At 46.6% G+C, this 15847-nt stretch overlaps 6 protein-coding genes across 6 annotated transcripts; 3 read left to right on the top strand and 3 right to left on the bottom strand.

Annotated features, from left to right (window-relative positions):
- Window positions 1–451: 451 nt before the first annotated feature.
- Window positions 452–1159, top strand: BDV38DRAFT_275814 (uncharacterized protein; the record flags this gene model as incomplete). Its single annotated transcript, XM_032058090.1, has 2 exons — window positions 452–497; window positions 555–1159. The coding sequence occupies 2 exons, from the start codon at window positions 452–454 to the stop codon at window positions 1157–1159; spliced, it is 651 nt and encodes a 216-aa protein (XP_031907656.1).
- Window positions 988–2017, bottom strand: BDV38DRAFT_15431 (uncharacterized protein). The gene has a single exon (XM_032051680.1). It carries the CDS (start codon window positions 1986–1988, stop codon window positions 1233–1235), a length of 756 nt encoding a protein of 251 aa, XP_031907657.1. The 5' UTR covers window positions 1989–2017; the 3' UTR covers window positions 988–1232.
- A 1639-nt stretch (window positions 2018–3656) lies between these two features.
- Window positions 3657–5169, top strand: BDV38DRAFT_290039 (uncharacterized protein; the record flags this gene model as incomplete). Its single annotated transcript, XM_032061390.1, has 6 exons — window positions 3657–3843; window positions 3893–3924; window positions 4054–4095; window positions 4175–4548; window positions 4619–4720; window positions 4776–5169. The coding sequence occupies 6 exons, from the start codon at window positions 3657–3659 to the stop codon at window positions 5101–5103; spliced, it is 1065 nt and encodes a 354-aa protein (XP_031907658.1). The 3' UTR covers window positions 5104–5169.
- Window positions 5170–6375: 1206 nt separating this feature from the next.
- On the bottom strand, window positions 6376–6840 carry BDV38DRAFT_288539 (uncharacterized protein; the record flags this gene model as incomplete). Its single annotated transcript, XM_032061054.1, has 1 exon — window positions 6376–6840. One exon carries the CDS (start codon window positions 6838–6840, stop codon window positions 6376–6378), a length of 465 nt encoding a protein of 154 aa, XP_031907659.1.
- Window positions 6841–8843: 2003 nt separating this feature from the next.
- BDV38DRAFT_288540 (uncharacterized protein) lies at window positions 8844–9572 on the top strand (the record flags this gene model as incomplete). The annotated part of the gene is made up of 2 exons (XM_032061055.1): window positions 8844–8963; window positions 9030–9572. 2 exons carry the CDS (start codon window positions 8844–8846, stop codon window positions 9570–9572), a joined length of 663 nt encoding a protein of 220 aa, XP_031907660.1.
- A 4284-nt stretch (window positions 9573–13856) lies between these two features.
- On the bottom strand, window positions 13857–15638 carry BDV38DRAFT_275817 (uncharacterized protein; the record flags this gene model as incomplete). The annotated part of the gene is made up of 7 exons (XM_032058091.1): window positions 13857–13945; window positions 14009–14209; window positions 14294–14485; window positions 14577–14829; window positions 14902–15090; window positions 15308–15433; window positions 15531–15638. The coding sequence occupies 7 exons, from the start codon at window positions 15636–15638 to the stop codon at window positions 13857–13859; spliced, it is 1158 nt and encodes a 385-aa protein (XP_031907661.1).
- Window positions 15639–15847: the final 209 nt, after the last annotated feature.

Below are 15847 nucleotides of genomic sequence, written 5' to 3' on the forward strand. Positions count from 1 at the left end.
GTATAGTAGCCACTCACCTAGTCTACAGATCTAAGGCTCTGGAGGCTTTCTATTAACATAGACGAAGCAGTGATGTAAGGTCATTTACATATTGGGTATGAGTGGACATCTTGAGAGAAGTAATGGTGGAGAAGCCGCGGTATTCCAATCGCAATTTCTACTCTCGAGGAAGAAGATAGACCTGATTTATGCAGTAGTAGAGCGAAGAAGGCGCCGAAGAGTGAAGGCGGGGTAAGTGGTGTCGGGGACGATCAGAAAACTCAAACACACACACACACACACACACAACACCACCTGTGCTGTAGTGCTATATGCGACTTGTAGCAAATCTATTAGCATACCGTGTTGTGTGGTTAATCAAATTGTGGCGTAAAATACAGTCCTCGCTACTTCTGGGGGGGCAATCCTTCGGTTTCTTGATTTATGAGCGACGGGTTGGATTTCGTGAAACATGTCAAGAGAAGGTAATCGTTTGGGCGCAGAGGATTTCAATAAAGGTCGGTAAGGATCGAACCAACGAGGTCACGGGCCACTAACTCTGTGTATCATCGCAGGCTTGGAAGCTCTTGATAACGAGATGGGAAAGGATGAATGGCTCATCGCATTTGCACCTATCACTTTACTTTCCGCAGGCGGCTTCCTCGCTGTCAACTTTCTGAAAAACCGAGAAAGTACCCAAGATCTTGACTACCTCTTGGAGCCCCAGTGGGCGCATGACAACGATGTCAGGGAGCCATTGCACGATGCTATGGTTAGAGCAGCAAGAGGTATAGGCTTTATTGATGACTGGGCAAATGAAGAGATGGCATTTTTCGTCCCGGATAAGTCTAGGGAACTTTTATTCGAAGAGGCAGAGAAACAAAACCTTGTCCTGTGGGAAGGGAGCCATCTTCGAGTTCTCGCTGTGCCACTGGAGTGGGCACTAGAACGAAAGTTGAGAAGGATCCACAACGATATGCAAAGTAGTAAGCGAAAGACCGATATCAATGATGCTCTCGCACTACTGAGGCACCTGAAGATGCGGAATGGTGGCCTATTAGAAAGAGAGTATATTCGGACCTTGAATATATGCTCCACTGAAAAGGTACCTGACCACGCGACGATGGAGGAGATTGCCGCGGCCTATGGCAAGAAGTATCACGAGGAGGCGTTTGCTTAGAGATGGCCCATAGGGAACGAGAACAACGTGAGTGCGAATAGCTTCAGCAGCAGCAGCAGCAGGACTGCCAGGGTTAGACCGTGTAGAAGTGACCAGTATCAGTAACGATATTCCTCGCTGCAAACGTGGGACTCTTTCCACCTGCTTCAAGCACTAGTCTACCGGATGAGTCTAGAGCATCTGGTAAATCTGCGACCCACTCGACATCAATTGGAGGGACACGTTCGGTCCAAGACGGTGCAGTTTCCGGTGTATACGGAGGAAGCACATCCTCAAGAGTTTTACGGTAGATATGCTTGCGTTTATCACGCCGCATCCCCAGACTTAGCCGCCAATTAAATGCTTTAGCAAGCTCCTCTGCGATGGAAGCTAGGATCGCGTACCGGACAGGGTCAGGATCCCTCGGATCTGGCACGTGGCAGAGGATCCATGACCGTTGGTACCAGAAATACTCGACCTCTGGGCCTATAGCGTAGTATTCGCCCGCGGCCATGGCCTCGTAGAGACGGTACAGGGACCGGATAGGGGTATCCCTTGCGCGCCAGATGGGGACGGAACGCATGTTAGTAAGGTCTTCAGAGGCCATGCGGGACTCCAGGAGGGGAATGTTGTCTAGCATAGTTCTGGGGGGTGCTGGTTCTGGGACAGGGAAATGCCATGTTGGTAAGGGGACAAAGAGGCGGAGTAGTGCGAGAATGGGATACTTGTGTCGGTGGCTGAGACGGACGAGAGTTCCACGGAGGTGGAGTGGTGTCTCGAATGTGTAGATGAATCGGCGGAGGCGCATCCACCATGTGATTCGTGGTCGGGGGCGGTTACGAGGTGGCATTCTGCTTTCCCCTGGATGATTGATCTATATGGGGATGGAAAGGCTGTGGATTTTCAAGGTGAGATTCAGATTAGATCGATTTGATTAATTGAAGTGGTGGCAGGGTCGGCGCTATTCCCAATTCGGATGCTGCAGTTCTCACCTTCGTTGGACCTCGGACTTGATATTCCCAGTTACGAAAAGTAGTACTTGGACAATTGGTTACCTGTATTATATGTTGGTAATTTAAAAGGGATATTCTTTTAAGAAAGCCGATCAGATGCTTCATGCAAAGGTCAAGACGCTACTGGGGCGAAAGAAACCAACCCTAGACGCGTGATCGCAAAACTTGACCAACACTGCCTAACATGCAGCGTTTGTGGGGGTGTAGGAGGACATTAGATCTGGATGAATATTATGCTAGTTCGATGTCTCGCACTACCTTCGACTCCGCGTCGTCAGCCTGATACAAAGCCCGAGTATACTGTTAACACCCGCAGATCCGGAGCCCTGGTTCAGGATGATCCAGCTGTCTGAGTCTCTGGGGTCGGCTCACGACCTTCTTCGGGTGAAAAGCGCGTCTTCTATCGGTTGGCCGACTTCATAATGTGATAATTATCCGGAATTCTAAACAGGACGTGCAGCACATTCTTTGTTGACTCGGGTGAGTTTGCTTAGAGTCCTGAGCGTATGATCACATTCGCATGACCAGTAAAAAGGAGGAACGTTGGAATTTCAGGTATCGTGTTTCATCCTATCATATGATTATGACCGATTATGTCAATGTAGATCTCAGTATGTAGAATGATGTTTGATAGTGAAATAGTACTGGTCTGACTTAGTATCTTATCGTCACGATAAATATGGCCACAATGCATCTACTCAGATAGGCTAGTCACACAAAGTATGCGAGGTAGATCGGTTGCCAAACACCAGCAGAGAGCCATCTCATACGAGCTTCTTAGTCGATCGTAGTACGGTTAGTCTGTTGCACCTGCCTAGTCTGTAGCCATGAGTAACGGTCTCAATTTTGTGAAAACCTGTTTCTCCGGGCTCAGGCATAGAAACGATCCAGACCATCGACTTACCATTCGATAAGACATCGAATAGGAATACCACCTATCGAGGCCAACCCGGCCGTGTGTTTGGACAGAGCGTCCGGATGGTGCTACGGTCAGGCCTCTTGCGGAAGAGCATCCGCGATGGAACCATCATTCATTGTTGTGTTTCATTCTTACACGGACCCCTGCTTTTTCCTAATGTGTTGCTTACTTCTCTTGGAAATGGCTTATGCCTTGTGTTATAGACATCGATATACTTAAGAACCAACACTGACTTGGTACATCGTCCGTAACTACCCCATTTAGTGTAGCAGGACACCCAGTCCAAGCCCTAATATACTTCCCGCTATTCTCGTCGAATGTAATCCAATGCTCTCTACCAACAAAGTAAACAAAGAAGCCTGGGGAAAAAGTGACGAAATGAAGTGCCGGACTAGACATGAATCGGTGAATTGCCGTGGCGCCTCGAAATCCGAGCCTTGAGTTTGTGAAATTGGCATTTCTTTGTTCCCAGCTGCACCACTGCCTGCTACCAGTATTATATCAGAGAGAAATCCCCATCCATCGACCTGTACATGAAGGCTCTCTTGTTCCATGCTTCAAGTCATGAAGCTATCTCGCTTGATTCATGTCGACCCAGCAGGGTATTTTGCCCCCTCCTCCCGGGGTAGAGCCCAATTTTATCAACCCCCGGAACCAGTTTCAAGGCTGCATCCCTTTCGCAGCTTTCTACCTGACCTTTAACTCTATGGCTTTGGTGATGCGACTCTATACACGACGATTTATCATACGAGCTTCGCTTGCAATTGATGACTGTAAGTGGCTCTACCAATACACGGAAATAATATGACTGAATGGTGGTAGACCTCTGTATTATTGCCTATGTATGCAGTCCTGTCTTTGCCGGATGTTAAAGATACTAAAAGGATGGAGAGAAGGTACTATCTGTATGCTTTACAGCCACCGTTATCCATGGCAGGTAGCCCCGAGCTTCCTTTCGCGACAGAAGTTGACTGGCCTTGCAGGTCGTGCTTTTGGGATTGGACGTCACGTCTGGGATATCCCACGTAGCGCGGCTACAGACATCACGAGAGTAAGAACGAGCATCTCAACGACAGAGTTAATCGCCTTTAATAACGAGACTAGTCTACCTTCCATGGCTTCATTTCATATATCCTCTGTCTAGCCTTTTCCAAACTCACCATCCTCTGCTTTTACTACCGCCTCTTCTCCTCCCGAGCCAGCTTGAAAGTCCTGATTATTATTGGCATCATCTTCGAAGCAAGTGGAACCCTCGCCCTGGTGGCTGTCGCACACTACACCTTCACACCATTTGAGGAATTCGGGGATCCGACGGTCAAGCCAAACATCCCGCGAATAGTCCCCATTTTCTTCTCAGGGCTACTTGGTATGACAACAGATATATACGTCCTTGTGCTACCTATCCCATCGGTATTAAGATTGAAGGTATCCCTACGGCAGAAGTTGAAAGCTCTAGCCATCATTATTCTTGGAGCTAGGTGTGTACTTCCACCTCTCCAGCCTCCGCTCTTCGATCTCAATTGCAGGATGCAGTTAACGGATACACAGTGCATGCACCGCAAGTATCATACGTGTCGTTCATACCGCGAAAATGAAAGATCCCAACGTATTATGGAATGTAAAGTTCGTGGGAGGCGTGGGATATTGGGCGTAAGTCTCTCCCCGCGCATGATTATATCAGACCTCCGACTTACAATCATCACAGGAGTGCGGTCGAATGCGACCATGCCCTCCTTTGCTCATGTCTCCTCGTCCTTCCTGTCTTTATACAGCACCACTGGCCCAAAGTAGGATCGCTTTTGGGTAGACTCCGGGGCAAAAAAGGTGACTCCAGCGTGGAGGGCTCTCACTTACCGCGCACGCGCTCCTGGCCGGCCCAGGATCGGTGGAATGTTAATAACCGGGTCGACATCTATATCTTTGAGGATATTAGGCACTTGGAAAACCTGCCGAAGACGCATATTGCGATACATCCTAATCGCCAGTTGTCTTCGGTTGATATAGAGCAGGGCGAGCGATATGATCATCGATAGCTGGCTTCGTGAACTCGGGTTTGGGATGGGACTTGGTGACGTGGGTTGGATTGATGGCTATATGCTGGATACTTTCTCTGCCTACAGTTATATATGTGTATAAGTGACTGTGAATAAATTTTCAAGAACTGGAAATGGCTAGGCTGGACTTGAGAAACACTTCGTTCTCTATGTATGTTATTTGGTAAGTAGACGGATCATATACAGAGTGCGATGCATACAATTGAAAACACAGGCCTTTACGGAGAGAACCACCAATGAATAAAGAACCGTTTCTAATGAGGTGAAAGCTCTACGAATAGTGCAGAAATTGCGGCCCGGCTCTGAATTCTGCGCGGTTGAACACACAAGGATTTCTTGATTTATAATCGCCTTGATGTATCCTCTGGTAGCTAATATGATACCACCGGCACTAGAAAAATAGTTATCCTAAGGATATACAATGATAGTGTACTAGTACTTACATGACGTGGTTTACTTCACCAACTTCCAGTGACCTCCCTTACCTTCTTCATTTCTTGCATGAATTTCAGAACCCTTCACTGACATAACATTAATAAGACCTACTTAACTGCAAAGGAAAATACACTAATGAGTAAGCGAAACAACTGCATCTTCCTGGAACTTATAGCCCGCTTGTGCAACAAAACGGTGGCTTGTACTGTCCTAGTATTCAACAATGCATTCTTTATATTTGCCCTCTACAGTCTCAATGTCATCATAAGAATTGATAAGTACAGTGCTAGAGGTATATGATATATCCTGAATGAAGTATCCTGAGGAAAGCAGAAATAGGTAGTCCGGGTCATCACACCCTCATTTTACATTGGAACAGTAGGTCAAATACCCCACCCAGCCTTGCAGATATAGTACTGAGCACCACCCAAGATTGTCTCTCCACTTCTTTCAGCTGCGCCGGGTTCCGTAATGTCGATCTTGACACAAAGTATCTTAGAATTGGCTGACTGTGTTTTCTCGGTCACCCCATTGAGCTAGCCGAGCTGAACAGTGGAGTCAACGATTGTAAATGTTTAGCATCAGCATTTCTACATGTAGGGCATGCTTTATGTTCGAACCCTTTCGGATTCCACCATCAGTGATATGGGCCATTGTTTATATTCCCATGACTCTTCCAGTGGGACCATCCTAACCGACGAAACCGTAGATGTTAAACAGTAAAAGTCCATCGACATGCAGTGGAGATTTAGACCCAAGGATATCAACGCTTTAGAGCTTCTAGCTAAAATGTCCTCCTTGAAAACCTGGCGAAGGCTACTGTCTAGCCATGATAGGCAATTCCAGAAACTCCGGAGACACATCATCGTACTCTGCCCAGCCACTTTCCCCATATTCATGCGGCTTCAGCTTGACAACAAAAGCGTCTCCAGCAAAATTACGCACACCAAGAGGTCCCGGTGGAAAGTTCGTGTGTAGGGGTCGTTCGTCAAGATCAAATGAAAAGAAAACCATATACACCCCGTTACAGCCCGGAACCGGTTGGTTTTCTAGTGTGAATCTGTCTATGTCCCGCCATTTCCATGCCCGTGAAGTCTTCCAGAACTCTCGCAGATCGGGTACGTGGAATAAGAACGAGTCAGGCCCTTCACTTACCCCCTGAGATGTTGTATTGAGGGGTACCAAGTGAGGGGACGAGCCATCGGCAGGGAATCTGGCGCCTGTGATTGTGACTGATGGTGGCGTTGGACCGAAGAAGGATTCTTGAAGGTAGGCCCACATGATGGCGAGGAGAGCTATCCCAATGGGTCCTGATAGTGTCAGCGTGAACAGAAGAAGCCAAAAGAGGCGGCGGCCCGCAGAGATACTATAGAACAACGTACGGATTTGCTGTCTTCTACACAAGGAGAGTATGGTGGTTAATTATAAAGAAGCTGTTATATTTTTAGAATATACTAAGAGGCTGAATTCCTGCTCATGTCCAACCGGTAGTGGGGTAGCTTATGTAGGTTAACGTAATCCATAAGCGAGTCGAACATCACCGCCGAGCACGACCACATTCATCGTAATTGAAGCTATTCAAACCACCTAAAACTAGCAATCAATAGTTCCAATCATACATCCGAGTTGTTAGACCCACCCCCCACTATAAACATGAATTTATTGTGACCCGCCTCCTCGACTCCATCATGCATAGGGATTAGCGACTCTAGTGAAACGCTCTGGGTTTTCCATGTTATCTCTGTTGATTCATTTTGGGCAATATATATAGATATCATGACTACCCTGGAAAAAGCTTCAGTGCATCAGCTGATCCTCGATGTCGTGAAGCAGAACCCTTTTATGATTGAATATACGGCATAGTAGAATACTAACACTTCTATGAATGCGGTATAGCAGAAGTTAGAACGATGAATGCATTAGAATGCAATATCTTCACTACGCACAATCCATCCATAAGACCTCTCCATAAAGCACCCGACTTTGCCTACGAAACCTTCTACCTAAGACATCTTTTGCATAATAGTCTTCGATAAACACAACGGTCATAATCGATCGCTTCATCGAGAAACCGCAGAGAGGCGATAAAAAGGCTGAAACAACACAGTGCTCTATCACTGGTCAGGGCATTTTGCTATTTCTACAATACATGGGCCGCAGGCCAATAACTCCACTGGAGTCAGTCACCCCCAACTATGGGTTTAGGGCTACAGCGAGTCAGAAAGCCTAGCATAAAAACCTTCAACGATAAAGATATCAAGACAGCCCGGAAGCCCACATGGAAACCCGCTGTAGTTGCATCTTTCTATATCCTTCTTTCATGCTCTTCCACCCCATCACTTTCTGCCACACACGAGCACGCACTCGCTATACAATGTAAGTCCCTACATTGTCTTTGCATGGCTTTCTTAATATACTCAACACATTAGGTTGCCCAGAGATACATGACATCTAGATTGACACAAGTTAAGTACCTAGTAGTCCAAAAAGACTACCGGGCCAAGCACACGGGACATGTCAACTTACCTGTGTCAGTTACGCTGTATGCGAAAACCGCGTCCCTTGAGCTTTGCTACCTACTCATCATATTGTTGCCGCATGCTGTATAGGGGAGCTTACACGGAGAATTATTTACAGTACCCAGTAGGGCTTTACAAATCGGATGATTCTGACACAATGAATTGTCAGGTCGTTACCCAAGGTTTTAACCAAACCGGCAGTCCTATCCGGAATGCCCTGGAGAAAACGATAACAGGAGAAACGGTTCCTATAAAAGGGACTGGACGCAAGCGGCTGCGGGGTGAAACCATCGGATGTTGATTATTTCATAGAAGTTCCCCAAAGGGGACATGAACAAATAAATCGATGAGTTTTACAGTCTACCAAAGGTGTAGCAGAGAAGCCGCGACAACAACGTCTATTCGATGACGATCAGATGAGCGAGAAATGACTCAAAATGCCGCTAGAGAGGCCGAACACTTTCAAAAAATGCTCAAGGATCTCGATGTGGGCCCAGCTGATGGACTTATTTTTGCTCTGATGACCCTGCACCTAATTTCACTTTTCAGAAAGCCCGGTATACTTGAGTTTGCCACTATATGACCATTGTATGCGATTTAACTGGACTGCACGGTCAGATTGCGGAATACATGAAGCGGGATGCATGTGTGGGATGGTCCTTAACAACGTATGCTAGAACGATTTTCTTCCAAAAAATCGTATCGAACGGCAGTCCCTACTAAGGGCGCCGGTACACAGAAGAACCCTTCTATTATTGTGCAGACATGGCCACGGATGGAAAACGTCTCATTTCGCATTTCACCCGGCCAGGAACAACAACTAGACTGGAGCCTGTGTCATACAGTATATTTTGGTCACAACAGCATCGTACAGGTCGAGCCTTTGTAAGGGAGTGCTTTCTTTCTTTGATGCAACTAGCCGATACAGAGAACATTAATGGTGTCAAGTAGGCGAGCTACCGAGAGTCACCTCAGTCACTACATAGCCCATGGTCTAAAGAAGAATGCTTACGGGGCTTGAGGGACCTCCAGCAAGCTGGGTTCCTGGGCACCAGTCAGCTATCTCGCCTAACAAAGACAATATTCTTGCAGCAGGAATGCCACGATTTCATTGCGCGCGTCACTTCACCTGGTCAGAAGACCGATTTTTGTGAGCGTCTGAGCGTGAGCCTGAACTACGCACGTACCAGGTACGAAGAGCCTTACAGGCCCGTTGGAGAAGAGCTCTTCTTTCTTGTATTCTGCCAATCATCCAATAAGATGTTCCCAACTAATGGACATATCATAGCGGAATCAGCTGCATTCCTCACCGGTGTAGCAAGACCCTTCATCAGCCGCTCAAAATTGACTCGGTCCATCGGCCAAAGAGCAATATACGAAGCCTTGTGCGACGGGCAACCGGCAGTCGTTAAACCACTCTACTTGGTGAAGACAGAATTTCGGGTCTTCTCAAGGCCTTTGCCACTAACCCGGGATACCCCCTCAAGCTCTTAAATACTAGCGTTATGTTCAAGACCCCTCATATAGGGGCCGCTTGAAAAGTCAATGTGATGTTGATTACAGGCATGGAGCCAGGGGGATGAGATTGCTCAATGGTGGCAGAAAGTCCTCCTCAATCCGAACTGCGGGCCTAGGGCAATAGTGGATCATCTGCTGGATCTCGATCCGATGGACGATAAATTCCAAGGAAAGATGAAGAGTGTCTTAAGCATACTCTCTTTACCCGATGCCAAACAATGCAGTACAGTCTATGGTCGAAGAATCGATATACGAATGGTGCAAAACTGGCACAACACCGAAGCAGACAGAAGCTCGACAGTACTCGAGCCACCAAGTCGTTAATACTACGCAAACAGACCACTCATACCTCACGCATCCTCCATGCTCGGTCTAAGAGTCAATCGATGGCAACCGTCCAAGCCTGAATTCACCAGCCACCAGATATTCGTCAAGTCAGGGTGAGTAATAGCGATCGATCCGCGTTATGTGTGATTCCACTTCTATGAATTATTTACTTAACTGGTGAACAAAATCTGTAAGGAATTCGTTGATACCCCACCCCAATGCAAGGCTATTAACGACCAGTACGCATACCCGATAGATTGCTCTATGTGAGAAGACTATAGTCTTGTATAGTGATACAGTTCGGGGTGCAGAAGTCTGGCTCCTCTGAGAAGAATTAACATCTATACCACCACGGCGTTCTCTGGACTGATATCTGTTCGAGGAATTATCATCCCAGGAGACAAGTGTATGTTATTCGAGTATCTCCTCGCAGTCTGTCATTTTATCCGGCCCTCTGGTGATGTTATTAATACAGATCACCAGATTCACCAAGATAAAGCTATACCAACCAGCTTTACATTGATTCGCCGAGTTACACAGGGTTTACGTTTTCTGGATTGTGTTTACATTGTTCCAGTGCGGCAGGCGTTTTAACTACCTATCTACCTGAAAGATAGGTCTCGGTGTTTATGGCGTCATGATAGACGTTCTTGTTTGACATGGGCAATGGCGCTGGATTTCAAATATGCATATACTTTACTGTATACCCTTCATCACGGTCATTTTATGAAGGTTCCCCCGTTCTACGTTCAATATGAACAGAAGACGACCTAAATGTCTCAAAGACCCATAAGAACTACTCAGTTCCCCTTAAACACAACTACAAGCTGGATTGACCAGTTCGAACAAAGAAATATCCTGGAAGCGACCTCACTACTGTTTATTACTTCTAAGTCCATTTCTATGGGTGATACGGTACTTAAACGCCTGGGCGATAAACTAGCCAACAGATAATAGAGGGTTCGTTCCTTTCATATCCCAGGCCAGATATTTTTCTTTTTCTTTTCTTTTATTTTTCTTTTTCTTTTTTTTTTTTTTTTTCCTTCAAGAATTCACCGAGTCAAGCTTACGAACCTCAACTCATCGGGGTAGAAAACCTATCTGGTGCGTAAACAAAAAGTTTGGCTGTCCGGACATTCCACGGCCTTATATCAGGACTACTGGGACGAAGTCGAGGATCCTATTGACCCGGATGTCAAAAGTCCGCCTTCAGCGGCTCAGGTTTCCTACGTGTCATACTTACAATAGAACTATGGGTTGTGCCTGCCACAGATAGCCTCGATTGTGGAAATGCCTACGAAAAGCGATATACGCTTCAAACCTGAGCCTACCAGATCGAGTCCGCATGTTCCACGACAATCTCACTCCCGTTAATGACCAATATGGAGCCGGCGATAATACCGAATTCTGGTTAGTTGTGTCAACTACTTACACTATGACGGTTAAGATCTCGATCTCGAGACCTCCATAATGGACCGATGGCTTCAAAACTGCTGTTGTGGAAATGGACTTATTATGTCTTCAATAATCAACGAGCTCTTTCTTTTCACACGCACTCATCTCCAAGTATCACTCTCATCTGTCGTATCCATACTACTCGCTTCAACTTTTTAAACAGCTCGCCTTAACAATATTAACATAACACCTTCCAGTGTGGGCACCTACATTTTATTTTCAAGCCATGGTTAAGCGACAGCTCAAAGTCTGAAATTATAACGAGACATCACAGCCAATTTAATAAAAATAAAGCAATTGTCATTGTCATCGACGGATGCCTTTGATGTATCTAATGAAACAGACATGAGAGCCGAATGTGTGGATTCGTGTGAACACCTGCAGAGGATTATACAGGCTTATACTCAATGGGTTATTTCGGGGATCTGGCCAGGTCATCAAGGAATCAATCTAGGGTTCACGAGCAGGTCTTCCATAGCAACTTATGGGCAGCTAGTCCCTTAGAACTCTCGGGTCGTCGAGATTACTAGGATTTGAATAACAAAAACCGGCTCTCACACGGCTTGCGCCTGTCATGTTGACCAGCGAGGCCTGTAATATGATCCGGGTACTCGATGCAGTTCGAGGTACTCAGTGGGCATTCGATCATTCGCGGGGAGAAGAGAGAGAAAGTCGGGGCTCATGACTATCAGGCTTCGGCCCGTTTGTTCCACGAGCGTGATTATGAATGAACGGTTCAGCACCTATGTGGCTAGAGGAGCTTTTTGGTCTTGTGTTGTCTCTCCTGAGTTACCTTCCAAGCGGTGTACTATGGGGCTCTTCAGCGGAGCATGCGGCAGTTGTATTTGAGTGAAGCATATTTCCAGGATAAGAGACAAGGAGAGTCTTGGGATGACAAAACCAAGACGAGAATATTCGTGCAAAGGCACGTACGATAATGTCGAACCCAATAACGAGTCCGACCAACAAGAAGGCAAATCTAGCCTTTCCTAAAACCACTAGGGGTCGAGCTCATATTCCATAAATATATCTTTGAGCGCCCAAAGAGGAAGATCTTTACATGGTCTATAGAAAAGGGACTACTTCATACCCCCAACTGCGGCAGATTCTCCATTCTGGGGCCGTTGCTGGAATTATTCGAATTTACAACGTCGCACTACGAGGAAGGACACGGGGGCCAAAGCAAAAACAGCCGGTCCAGAGGAGCCATACACACAAGGAGGCAAGACTAAAAGAGGACGAACAACACCCTTGATCGTGTTGTTACTTACAGCAGTAGCACCACCACAGGTGCAGGTATGACGGGAGCTTCACTTAGTAGCTACTCCTGCTACTGCTACTAGGAGACTTGCAGTCTCGCTACGATATCAAGAGACATACCTACCGCAGGAGTTAGAGTCAATATGCCCACCCTCAAACACCCTCCACTCGCACATATAAATCTACGGACGTGGCGAGGATACATGCCCTTGTTCCAAGACCAGAAATTAGGATTGGTAGCAATTTGTTACAGGTTGGCAATTATCCTGCAACTCATCAAGAAGCAGAAGCCTCACTTTGCACGATTCCATCCGTTTTGCACGCGCGGTAACCGGTATTCTAAGATGACGAGGTCTCTTCTCTTGTTCTTTGCTTCTGTTCCTACGCACCAGCCATTGCCGCATCCCATATTCTATTTTGACCTTCGAGAAATATTCCTCTTAACTATACAAGCTCACACTACTATCAAGATGGCTAATAACATCTTGCCCAAGACTGAAAGAGAGTAGAAACGGTCCGATAGGAAATATAAGGCGAAGAACTAGAACCTGACTGACAGCCTTGGATCTCCCTTGCGATATGATTGGCTGTTATGTTGAATACATAGCAAAGCAAGGGTAGCCATGTTGTGAGTATTTCGCTCAGTATCATTATCATATACGCTCCTAGAATGGGGTAGCCCTCGTCGGTGTTCACCAAAGTATAGTGAAGTGTTAACGCTATGTTTGTTCACGATACATGCTGATTGGCGTTGACCTTGTCGAAGATACTCTTCAGGCAGTGGTGCTTGACTGTCGGGATAACTGACAAGGATTGCTAAGTTAGTGTCAGGCTTTGCTGACGCTCTGGTTAGGAGTTCATAGTTCGGTTTGCTTAACATACCATAGTATACGGCCGGGTTATAGTCTAGTAAGGGGGTGTTTCACGCAATCAAACTTCGTTTATGATGTACTCGTGTTATATCGGAGATGTCTGGCTATAAGTGGGAGTTTAACTGCGGTGAAGACGTGAAGACGATCAGCGCGTAACAGTGTCGTTTAATGCCCATTTGGGAGACTTTGAAAATGTCAATAGTAGTATAGCAGATGGCCATTGATAAAGCTATTCTTCTCTATATTCAAGTAACAGTCCAACTCCGTGCATATACATGCAGTACAGATGAAAAAGTACAATACAACCTCCTTACCCTATATTACACTATAAACCCGAATCCTACAGTTAACACCGTCCCTCCTCCAAAAGCCGCCTCGAGTGCTCAATCTCATTATGGTCAAAGCAGATACCCATGACCTTGACCATTTCTGCAGCTACAAGGAGTCAGCATACATACGTCCGCCATTTTGCAAAGTGAAAGAAAAGAAAAACCTTACCAGTCATCCTCTGCACCGACGGGTCATGCTCATCCGCTCCATTCAGTCGGGTACACTTCAAGATATAATCAACCCGCGGTTGACGTGCTTTCTCATAGATCGCAAGTCGAGAGGAGATATCCTCAGCTTTTGTACCCGGTGGGAGGAGAGTAGCTATGCTTAGGGCGTCTTCGATGGCCATTGCGGCGCCTTGGCCCATGTCTGTTTTTTGTTTTGTTAGCTTACCAAGGTAATGATCCACATCACAAACACTACTCTCAAGGAGAAAAGAGAAAAGGAACATACAAGGCTGAAACGGATGCGCCGCGTCACCCAAGAGCGCAGCTCTCCCCCTAACCCAAGTCGGCATTCTCTCCATATCAGCCAACTCCCACACTTTCAGATCATCACCCGCCATATCAATCAACCTGCGGACCGAGGGAGCGAAGCCCGAGAAGCCCTTCTCCAGGGCCGATTTGTCGCCAGCTGCTTGCCAGCCTATTTTCCATAATTAGTATACGTTTTCCAGATATGTAGATAGTAGTTTTCTGTGTCTGTGATGAGGGGGAAAAAAAGATACAGTACATACCCTCACCATACCTCCCCGATTCAGCTGTCGGCAGAAACCCGCACAGATTAAAGATCTTGTTGTTCGAACACGGATATGCAACGACTCGTCTGTCGTCGCTTGCCCATTCGACGAAAACGCCTGGGTCCCCGACTACGTCTTTTGTGGCTTCGTGGTCATTCAGATCTTCTGTTTTGAGGAGCCACCGGAATGTGGATTTTCCTACTGGGAAGGGGGAGGGGAAGTTGGGGATGATTTGGGTGCGGAGGATGGACTGGTTTGGTTAGTTTTGTTTTATTCTTACCCTAGCATAGGGGTTAACTGGTGGGCTAGAGAGGAGACGTACATGTAAACCATCTGCGCCGAGTAAAAGGTCGCAGGTAAATTCACGGCTATCGTCTAGTGTTACAGTGGGCTGGTCGCTCTCGATATCGATCTTGGTGATTTTGCATCCCAGGTGGAGGGTGGCTTGGGTTCGGTTGAGACGTTCTTTGAGGTAGTTGTGGAGGTCGACGCGGTGGACAAGGTACCATTCCTAGGGTCGTTAGTTTGATATGATGATGTTTGACCAGGTGGTCTAGGTCCAGAGGTAGAGATGTATGGACATACAGCCTGCCACTGGTGACGGATACCGGAGAGCTCTTTACAGTACTTCAGTTCCCCGTTGGAATCATATCGATGGATCTGGATGTCATCTCAGCCTGTGTCTAGCTAGAGCATCCACTACCATGATAGGCAAGTATGTCTCATACCTGTTCAATCAAAGTCCCTCCAAACTCCTTCGGATCAACATCTATCCATTGCAACATTGCTGTACAATTCGGGGGTACGTGGATAGCCGCGCCCGTTTCTCTGGCGAACTTGGATTTTTCGATGACCTGTCATATTGGGTCTGTTAATGGTGTGCTCTATCATATACTTTATGTCTTCAGTCAAAGCCATAGGAGCGTCAATGAACGCAAGTGAGTCTCGTACAGTAACATGATGACCCTGTTTGCTCAGGGCAATAGCCGCGCTGAGTCCAGCAATACCAGCACCGATAATGACGATGCGGAGAGGGGTCAGGGTGTCGTCGATTGACATTTTGGTCTTTTGCACTTCCTTATTCGACTTGTGTATACAAGTACTATAGTACATTCGACTGAAGAAAAGTGTCTACGTCGCAGTATTTATCACTACTAGTACATAGTATGTGGGCTCGGCCTTCGGACTCGGACAAGTTGTTAATTACCCCTCGGGGATAGCGAGTGGATACTTGAATTTCCTCCCATCTTGAGTTAGTCGAGATCTAC

The sequence above is a fragment of the Aspergillus pseudotamarii genome (genome assembly GCF_009193445.1).
Source record: "Aspergillus pseudotamarii strain CBS 117625 unplaced genomic scaffold BDV38scaffold_104, whole genome shotgun sequence".
Lineage (NCBI taxonomy): Eukaryota > Fungi > Ascomycota > Eurotiomycetes > Eurotiales > Aspergillaceae > Aspergillus > Aspergillus pseudotamarii.

Bases quoted from the DNA above. Each gene is read 5' to 3' on its own strand.
- BDV38DRAFT_15431 (XM_032051680.1), bottom strand. From the start codon at position 1,988: ATGCCACCTCGTAACCGCCCCCGACCACGAATCACATGGTGGATGCGC.